Below are 10,816 nucleotides of genomic sequence, written 5' to 3'. Positions count from 1 at the left end.
TGTAATGGGGGAAAATTTCATTCATAATAGCAAAACAAAGAAATAAGCAAGCAAAAATAAGAAATAAGCCTAACAATTAACAAGCAAGACTTACATGGAAAAAAAATAACTATGTGAATGTAACTATATAAGTGTTTAACTATATAACTATACACACACATATATACATGTATACACACACACACATTCAGGTAGCCCAAATTTAGCTGAAGTGTGTTTGACATAAAAAAGGCTTGGGAATGCAGAATTCCAAAATTGTTATCCTAATACAAACATTAACCAATTATAAAATATAGTGGGGACATAAAAGTAGACTTGAATAAATGGAAAGATATATAATGTTATAACATTCCTGGATGAGAAGACTCAATATTGGAAATATGTCCATTCTTCACTTTAACATAGATTCAGTGCAATCATAATCAAAACACAATAAAGTTTTTATAGAGATTGAAAGCTGATTCCAAACTTCATCTGGAAGAGAAAATGTACAATGATAATTAACAGAAGAACAATGAGGGGGGCATCCCTTGCCCAAACAAATAACAAAACATACTATAAATCAGTACCAATTAGTGCAGTGTGGTAATTCTACAGGTATAGACAATGAGATCAAGAGAATAAAACAGACAGAACAGAAACAGACCCATGTACATCTGGGATTTAATACACACTAAAAATCAATTCAAAAAGATGGGAAAAGGACAAGCCATTCATGATAGTGTGACATTGACCATCCCACCAGAAACACATAAAATTAGATTTCTAACTTGTGATACCAAAAACAAATTATAGATGAATTTAAAGACTACACATGAACAGTAGAATTATAAAAGCTTTAGATGAAACTATAAAATAGTTTGATAATTTGAGGAAGGGAAGGCTCCCCTAAGGAGATATAAAAGCCAGAAACCATGATGCAAGTTACTAAAAAATGTAATTGCTTAAATATTTGTTATAATTGCTTGAAGAAAGGCACCATTAGCAAAACTAAAACACAAGCAAAGTGTCTGCGATATGTCTGACACCCCAGAGCTTACTAGCCAGAGTATATTAAGATTCTGCTATTGTAAGACAATATAATAAAAACAACTTGGGCCGGCCCCGTGGCGTAGCAGTTAGGTGCGCACCCTCCGCTGCTGGTGGCCTGGGTTCGGATCCCGAGCGCGCACCGATGCACCGCTTCTCCGGCCATGCTGAGGCCGCGTCCCACATACACCAACTAGAAGGATGTGCAGCTATGACATACAGCTATCTACTGGGGCTACGGGGGGAAAAATAAATAAATAAATAAAATCTTTAAAAAAAAAAAACACAACTCAATTTTCAAAAATAGGCAAATACAAATGGTTAATAAACACATGATAGAATGTTCATCCTCAATAGAAATAAAAGGAATGGGAATTGAAAGAGCATAATGAGATACCCCCGAGGTTGTAAAAATGGAGTAGAATTATCACATCCAGTACCGTGGGTGTGAAGAAATGGGCAGGCTCATGTGCCCCTGAAGAAAGTAGAATTGGCTATAAAGAGGGTCGGCTTTGTTGAATTGGCAGCATTTGCCAAAAAGGTTAAATGTCATGGCCTTTGGCTGAATAGTTTCACTTCTAGGTATCTATCCCATAGAAATACTCATGGCCAAGGATGTTTGGATAAGGCTAGTTACTGCAGCATTTTTTTAAAAGAGTTTTTAAAACAACCAACAGATCTATAAATAGGAGAAAAATTAAACTATGGTGCATCTTTACTACGGAATACTTTATAGCTAGTAGAAAAGGTAAGGGATGTGAAAGGATATTTTATTACTTTTGTCAGTTCCTGTCCTATAAATTCTGTGGGGGTTTAAAATATTTTAAAATGGATTGAGTAATTGAAAAAAAAAGGGAATGTTTTTAAATAAAAGAAAACACAAGTGGAGCAACTGAGTGCAACTCTCCATTAACGTCAAATCTCTTCTATACGGTGCCATTTGGTTTCTCTCTTTCTTATGAACAACCAGCAGAGTCTTGTAGAAAAGAGCTGCTGAGTGATTCTGGACTCTTCTTGTGTCTGAGGCTCCCAGGGATTCTAAACGTTCACGCCAGTCTGCATTTGGCTTTTAAGAATTCATTAAAATTTTAGCTGTGTTCTTCTAATGGCTACTTTTGTGACAGCCACCTACTCCTGCAAAAGGTGGAGCAGATTGTGCCTTCCCTCTCTCCGTGGAAGGGTTTGCAATTCCGCTCATCTGGTTGCCTTCAGATCTTAGCACGAGCCTATGACGTAAGTCACAAAGTAATCGCCTCCAGTCTCGGGAGTTTAAGAAGGGCAGCTTTGTGGCCTGTCCAGCTGGTAGGTCAGGCAGGCCCTGTTTGAGAACTATCATTTGTAGTGATTTCAACAGCTCATTTTAACCAGTAGAGTGAGGGGTTAGAGTCACAGATGTGGGAGTCAGACAAAACATGGATTATGACTTACTGTGAGTTTGACTTTGGGCATCCTCATCCATAAAAGGGGGACAATACTAACAATACATCCTACCTTGTAGACTTCTTGATAGGATCAACAAGAAATCCATGTTAAGGGTCTAACCCTCTGCTTGGAGGCTGTAAGTTCCTAATTAATAATTACTACTTTCCAGAAACTGGTTGTAGAATACAAAATTTAATAAGATATACTTCCTGCCCTTGAACTCATAGGACAGTGCAAGAGAAAGAAGCATAACCAGACTCACAGCTAAATTCCGCATTTTGTGGTACGTGCTACGATGGAAGTATTCAGACCAGAGAAGTGCTTAGCCCAGCCTGGAGGATGTGAGGTCTGAGCTGTCTTGCAGCGTGAGTTAGGCCAGGGACTTAGGTGTGGCGAGAGGGCAGGCAGATGGTAAAACAGAGGAGGGAACTGTTTGGGGCAGAGGAAGCAGCAGGATCAGGGGACCCACAAGGTGGCTGGGTGGGTGGGCGATGGGCGTGTGCTGTTTGTGTGGAGGGCAGTTCAGGGAGAGGCTACCAAGAAAGGAAGCTGGAGAGGCTGTGAACTCTGGAGTATGAGCCTTTTGGAGAGCCTTTGAAATTGGGTTAGATTTTTCAGTTTCATTTGAAGACAGATCTGATTGCTGGGGAAAGAATGGATTGAGGTGCAAGAAGGAGGGGCAGGGCGACCAATTAGGAGGCTGTGGCCACATCCCCATGAGAGAGGATAACAGCCCGAGCCAGGGCGATGAGGCGAGGGATGATGGCAAAGAGGGGGGACGTGATGCATAGTCAGCAGGTAGACCGGCCAGCACCCGTGGAGTGAGGAAGAGGAGGTGTAGACTGAACCCCAGACTCCAACACAGAGTGAGAGCAAAGTTGTCAATTTCATGGGGTCAGAATGAAAAGGGATTTCAGCAGGGGGGCCGCCTAGGCGGATTTAGTCCTGTGTGCACTCCCAGATTTCCTTGCTCAGAATGCTCCCCAGAATGTGACACATCCATTGCATTACAGTGGTTTAAATGCTTGTCTCCAGGCTGGTGTCCACGCCTCAAAGTAGGGATGATGTCTTAACCTTCATATCCGTAATAGCAAACACGTAGTAAACACCTATTGAAAGAATCATCTAGTTTCCTCCCTTCACCAAGAGGAGACCCCAAATCTGGGGAGGTTAAGTGAGTTGTGGGAGGAGTTAAGAGCTGGAGGCAGTGGTAGGGCCTGAACCTTGGTCTTCTGTATTCCCAGGCAAATGCTCTCTCCACTGCAACCCAAGGCATGGCAGAGTAGGACCCGAGCTGGCGAGGATTGCAGAATTCTTGGTTCCTCCTGCATGAAGTGGCTGATAAGCACTTGTTTGTCATAAACTGCAGCACTGCTCCCCTTGGATGTTGAGGAAGAAGTCCCCTCTTGTACTTCTAATCAACCTCCCTTTAATAGTAATGTTCGAATGAAAGGGCTGGAAGCTTAGGCCGCGCTCCTCACTTGGGGGGACACCCTTGCACTGGCGCACCTGCAGACTGCTTTGATTGTATGAGTCTGCAAGCTCAGAAACCTAGGACAGCTCTCTGCAGAGTGGCACATGGAGCCTAAATCCTCTCCCCCACCACAGCCCACCTTCCGCAACCCCAGACTATGAGTTCAGTCTTATTTGTGGCTTTTCTCCCATGGTGAATCTGTCCTTCCAATCTGGCCAGCCAGCACTACTGGGCCAGTTCTTGCTTTGTGTCTTAGCCCATGCTCTCACGACCCCTGGCCAACCAACCCCAGAGGATGTACTCCTCTGTCCTCTCCCTCCCTCCTCTGCTCTCCAAATTCAAGCCCTATCCCTCTACGATTTCCCGTCACTCCTCCGACCTGCACCTATCTCTCACCTCTCTGAACTTTTGCAGTATTAATAGCATATATGGCACAATTTAGCATTTAGTTATATTTTGGTTTGCAACGTTTTTTCCTTTTCATCTTAAGCCTCAGCATGCTTCATGATAAGCACACAGAAGGGTTCATGGGAGCATCATTTAACTTCTCTGGATTTCTTAAGCTGAAGGGGGTGGAGAGAACAATTTGCTAGAACTGAAGACCCTCCTGGGGGCAAAAAGATACTACATTTAGAAGAAGCCCAGAGCGCTGATCTTAGAAGGAAAGACGTGGGGGTGGAATGGGGGGGCGGGGCATTGATGCTGTTACTTGGATCTGTTTTCCGGCACGGTCCCTCCTGAACACCTAATTGAGTCTTGGGTAGAGTAATGGAACTTAAGAATTAAAAAAGGAACAAGAAGTTTCTCCAAAACCTCTGCTGGAACCCGGAGAAGGAGCTGGCCTGCTGTGGGCCCCTCTGATGGCAGGCCAGTTTCCCCATATGGGCGTCCCAGTGCTCTAACGTCTCAGGCGCAGTGGAGATGCCCCTGTCCAGCAGGTACAGGGCTGGGTGCAGAGCCCATCTCTGGCCAGACATGGAGGGACAGCAAGAACAACCGAGGGCAATGGTGTTGTTAGTGAGCACAAGCGACAGACCTTCTGGGAACGCACAGAAATATTCAAGGGGCACTTTTTTACAGAGCATTGAGGCTGTGCTGGAGAGGGGAGAGCGCTGGAGACATTTGGACAATTATGGTTAAATGTGACCCCATCAGTACCCGCGGGATTACTCCGGGCCTTCTCAAAGTTGGTAAATTTGGTGAAACGCCGAGTGACTGTTGTAATTGACATTTCGCCCTTAGCCTTCCCTCTCCTCCCTGGGAAAAAGCGCTGCGCTTCCCGGCTCCGCCAGGGGGCAGGAGAAGTCACATTACGCAGAAAATTTAAAAAAAAATCCCCCAACTTTTTCCCAAAAATGTGTTCCTCCTCATGAAACCGAATCCTCCAGCTGCGGCGTCCCAGGCGCCCGCCCAGACCCGCCGCGGCTCCCGCCCCGAGGCGGCGCCCCTCGCCCGCCGCCTCCCCTCTGCGCCCCTGCCCTCGCCCTGCGCTGTCTGCGTGCCTCGACCCACTGTCCCCAGCATCTCTGCCCCCGCCCCTTACCCTGAAGATGAAGGTTTGGCTGCTGCTTGGTCTTCTGCTGGTGCACGAAGCGCTAGAGGATGGTGAGTGACTCTGCGCGGGGTCTGCCGGTTTGTGCCCTGACTTTAGCCCCGATCCCCCAACCCACGTTTTCCCCCAGCCCGCTCTTCCTCTAACTTTTGACCTTCCAAGGCTCGGCCCTGGCGCCACTCCCTGACCCGTGCACCTGCCCTTCTAGTAGGGTCTCCTTCCCTCCCTTTCTCCACCTCCCCTGGAAGCCCCCGGGACGGTGGCAGCTACCCAGATCCTTAGGATCGCCACCAGGACTGCTCCAGCGCTCTCGGAATGCCCCTGGCTGGCAAACCGAGCATCCCGATCCAGCGCTTGGTCCAGCCCCCAGTGTCAACGTGTCGCTCTGGAAGGTGGCGCGCGAGCTACGGATCGCTTGCACCTCCGCGCCGCGTTCGCCCCGGATCTCTGCTTCTGAGGACGGGTGCCACCTAAGCAAGGCAATTGCTGATTCTTTTGAAAAATTCGAAGTGTCCTCTTCCTCCTGTCCACAGTCCTGGATTTGTTTCGTATACCACGTTGGGCTTGAATCCTGCAAGATCTGCCTAAATCTTAGACCAGATATTTCTTGTGTATTAAACCTCAAAACGAATTAGGGCTGGCCCCGTGGCTTAGAGGTTAAGTGCGCGCGCTCCGCTGCTGGCGCCCCGGGTTGGGATCCCGGGCGCGCACCCGACGCACCGCTTGTCCGGCCATGCTGAGGCCACGTCCCACACACAGCAACTAGAAGGATGTGCAGCTATGACATAAAACTATCCACTGGGGCTTGCGGGGGGGGGGGGGATAAATAAATAAAATTATAAAAAAAAAAAAACGAATCAAAACCCACAGCTGTTACACTTCATCTGATTGAATGGGAACAGATGAAGAAAATATATTTTTGTACAGCATATGGGAACCCTGTGCCACTGCACTTTTTTGAATGCATGCCTATCCTGGGCCCTCCCTGTTGTGTAGACTCACAGTGTCAGGCTTTATTTTTGTGTGTGTATCCGGGGGGGGGGGGGGGGGGGGGGTACTGTTGTTATATCTATATTGATGTCTATATGTTACTGTTAGCATTTGTTTTGTTGGCTCCATTATTTATTCGATTAGTGTTATTTGTACAGGACATTTTGCATCTGGGTACATCCTGGTATCCTGAATTCCTTGGAATTCCTCAGCTCTAGCCACATTTTTTGCTTCGTTTTGATTGAAAAGTAGTTTTTGCTGTTACGCAACCTCACACGGGAGCCAGCTTAACCTGGCTCACATTTTATCCACTACTCCTGACCAGTTCCTTTCTTTTCCATGAAACTAGCAGCAATTGTGAAAAAAATACCCCAATGCTAGTTTCAAAGTCCAAGATGGTTTTGGGACTCGAAGCTGAGCATGAGGATCCTTAAGTGTAGAGCCTTGTTGAATAAAGTGTAGGTAGCTCTTCTACTCAGAGGAGCTGACATGAGTTCATGCTGTAAAATGCAGTATTAAAATGCTCCTGGCAGGTCCTTGTATGTGACTGCTGAAGAGACAGGAATGCAGGATTTGGTATCATTTTTTGAATAGGGCAGGAAATGGCCAGACAAAATAATTTCAAATAGCCCACTCACTTGTTTATACGATTCACGCAAGATGCCTGCCTCAGAGGCTCAGGATGTGGCTTCACCCGCTGCCTCCTGGATCTCTCCCTGCCAATGTGTGCCCAGACCATGAGAATGATTACAAACATCTGCTTGAATCAATTAGCATTTAAGTCAAATATAGTTCATGCGAACAATAAACACTTACGAGACAATCAGTGAAAATTGAACAGACTGAATAATTATAAATATTTAAGAAATAATTGATAAATTTTAGGTGTGATAATAGCACTGTAGCTATTAGGTATATATGTATATATGTGCATATATATGTATATGTATATATGTGGCTAGTACATATACTTTAAAATATGTATAGTATAGACTTTATGAATAAAATATTAAAGACAATTAGAAAAGTAAATCTGCTTCATTAAATTATATAAGTTTTCCTAAACCTATTAAGAACGTTTTTTCTGTTTGAGTTATCCTGAGGCTGGCTGGGGCCAGAAGCAGACCTATGAGAGTGGCTTACACGGGAAGCCCTTCCAGTGCCAGCTCTGATTGGCAGGTTGGGATATGCTGTGTTCTGGGCCATTCTGAAGCACAAACTGCAGATGTAGGCCCATGACTCAGCTTACCCACTGCCTTTTTGTTTTCCTGGTCACTTCTACGAGAGGCCTTCACTAGTAAAGTTTTCCCTGCAAGTTCATATTGGGTGTACATCTGCTCTAACCCAGTGAAGTTTGCCTTGCCTCATTCTAAAGTGCTTTACATTTTTAGAAGTAATGTTATTTCTTCTCATGAAGAGTGGGAGCTGGGAGAGGAGAGATTACTCTTGTGGCGTGAAAGTGAGGCATGAAAACAGATAACAAACAGCCCAAGATCCCGCTTAGAGCCAGACACGGCTCACAGCACCTGATTTTCAGCATTTGTATGGAATATGTGCCGCTATGTTTATTGATGTGGTGCTGCTATTTTTACATTAAAAAGTATAAAATCATGGGTGCTTACCAACTTTTGATTATCTACATATTTTATCCAAAGCCAGGAGTGAATGATGAAGCATAAATACTGATTTGTTACTGCTGTTTTGTTGATCTAACACCAGACCCTTCATCAATGCTCATTTGAATAAACATGGGTTTATTCTGGATGCTATGAAGGGTTCTGTTTCTGGGAGGACCAAAGAGATTCATTATGATATGAGGGCAATGCAGCCAGATCTTTAAGAAGGTAAGAAGAGCGACATTGATGATGATTCTCTAACCAGGACTCTGTATCATTCTTGTGTCTCAATCTATTCCTTGGAAAAAGAGAGTAAAAATTAGTTCAGAAATCCTTATAATGAAAAAAGAATTGTAAAAATTCTCATTATTTACGAGAGCAAATAATGAATGTTTCAAAACATTTAGGATCTCAGCCTGTATGTCTGACATACAAAATAATTTCTGATTCTTAGAGCCAAAAAAGAAAAGTTTGAGAGCAAGAGAGAGACCAGACAGTGTGACGGCCAGAGGAGTAAGAGAAGTCCTGAGGATTGGTGGTTTTTCCTGGATGAGGTTGTAAAGGCCTTACTTTGTGGCATTCATAATCTAATGGAGAGGATAATAATAATAACGAAATAAAGATAAAACTTCAGGAAGTGACAAGTGGCATAAGAATCAATAATCAGGGTATATTAGTTTCCCCCGGGCTGCTGTAACCAAGTACCACAAACTAGGCGGCTTAAGACAACAGAAGTTGATTCTCGCACGGTTCTGAAGGCTAGAAGCCTGAAATCAAGGTGTCAGCAGGCCTGTGCTGCCTCTGAAACTCCAGGGAGAATCCTTCTTGGCCTCTTCCTAGCTTCTGCTGGTGGCAGGCAATCTTTGGCATTCCTTGGCTTGCAGTTGTGTCACTCCAGTCTCTGCCCCTGTTGTCACTTGGCCGTCTTCTTCCTGTGTGTCTCTGTCTTCACACGGTGTTTTCCTGTGTGTGTGTGTGTGTGTGTGTGTGTGTGTGTGTGTCTCTTCTCTTCTTCTAAGGACTCCAGCATGTTGGATTAGAGCCCACTCTAATGACCTCATCTTAGCTTGATTACATCTGCATAGATCTTGTTTCCGAATAAGGTCACATTCACAGGTACCAGGGGCTGGGACTTCAATGCATCTTTTTTTTTTAAAACGAGTATTTATTGTGATGAGATTTTTTTTAATTGAGGTCCTATTGGCTTATAACATTGTGTACATTTCAAGCGTACATTATTATATTTCAGTTTTTGTATAGACTGCATCGTGTTCACCACCAATAGTCTAGTTTTCATCTGTTGCCATGCTTATGTGCCCCTTTACCACTTTAGCCCTCCCCCAACCCCCTTCCCCTCCGGTAACCGCTAATCTGTTCTCCTTATCTATGTGTTTATCTTCCACATATGAGTGACATCATACAGTATCTGTCTTTCTCTGTCTGGCTTATTTCATTTAGCATAATACCCTCAAGGTTCATCCATGTTGTTGCAACATATCTTTTGGAGGGACACACTTCAACCCATAACACAAGGTTTGAGGATGGAGAGGGCTGCAGAGGAGAGTGAGAGTGGGTTTGGATAGGAGAGTCAGAGGCCTGCCCGGAGGCAGGAAGCAAACGCTGCGGGTGTCTGAAAGAAGAGCCGAGCAGCCAAGGACATGGAGCGTAGCAGCTTCGAGGTGTCCCCGCGGCCAGTGTGGCTGAAGGACCTTGAGGCATGGGATGGGAGATGGCAAAGCCTTGTGGGGCCTGGAAGACTTAGGGCTTTATTCTAAATTAGATGCAAGTCACTGGAGGGTCTTGAGCAGAGGAGTGTCCATGATTGGATTTATGTTTTCAAAGGTAGCAGTGCTGGGTGCAATCTGGGAGCCTACCTAGGTGGTATTTTAGTAGTCTAGTGAAAAGTCGCTTGGTCCAGGGTGGTGGCTGTGGATTTAGGGAGAAGAGACTGGATTCAGGGTCTATTTTGAAGACAAAGCCAAGAGGATTCGCTGCTGGCTTGGACGTGGCTTAGGAGAGAAAGAAAAGAAGGTTTTTGTCCTGAGCAACTGGATGAATCCAGTTGCCATTTCCTAAGAAGGGACACTGGGAAAGGAGCCAGTCGGGAGGGGCATCCAGAGTTCGGTTTGGACACGTTCAATTTGAGATGCCTCCTAGCTTTCCAAGTGGCGGTGCTGAGTAAGCGATAGAATATTCAGCCCCGGAGTTTAGAGGCAAATCCAGGACAAGAACAAGGCAGCTCTCAGCATATAAATGCTACCGGTGCCCAGGGGATTGTGCGAGGCCACTAGAGATTGAGTGTCATTAGAGATTGCAAGGAGTTGCGAGGATTAAGCCTTTGGGAGCCAGATGAGGCAGGAAAGGAAGATGAGGAAGATCTGCCAAACAGACTCGGGAGTCGTGAGTGACATAGGAGGAGAACCAAGACGCTGCCATGTCCTGGGAGCCAAGTGAATATAACATATTTCCAGAAGAGAGTGACCAACATGTTCTAGTGGATGTTCTGAAACACGTTTCAAATTAAGGTCTTTATCCTGGAGTAGAAGTATCTAATTCTTAGAAATTGCTATTTTAAGAAAATGATGCTTGAAGAAATGGTAGGAGGGGGTTGGATTGGGGTTCTGGAAGGGAGGAGGGAAAGAAAAGGCTCTCATCTTTCTACATTTTCATCCCTCTAGTGTCATTGCTTTCCCACCTTCTCAGCTTTGTTCTTGGAAAGGTCTGTGTGTTATG

The 10,816-nt window shown here is 45.1% G+C and overlaps 1 protein-coding gene across 1 annotated transcript in view; it reads left to right on the top strand.

The window, feature by feature from the left end:
* Positions 1-5,475: 5,475 nt before the first annotated feature.
* PDGFRL (platelet derived growth factor receptor like) overlaps positions 5,476-10,816 on the top strand; it is a 48,357-nt gene continuing 43,016 nt past the window's right edge. The window contains exon 1 of the mRNA XM_058525082.1: positions 5,476-5,530. Within this exon, the coding sequence (XP_058381065.1) occupies positions 5,476-5,530 (55 nt within the window). The remainder of the gene's footprint in view (positions 5,531-10,816) is intronic.

Source organism: Diceros bicornis, chromosome 29 (assembly GCF_020826845.1).
Source record: "Diceros bicornis minor isolate mBicDic1 chromosome 29, mDicBic1.mat.cur, whole genome shotgun sequence".
NCBI lineage: Eukaryota > Metazoa > Chordata > Mammalia > Perissodactyla > Rhinocerotidae > Diceros > Diceros bicornis.
Note: the sequence above shows the minus strand (reverse complement) of the source record. Positions and strands in the feature narration are given on the sequence as shown.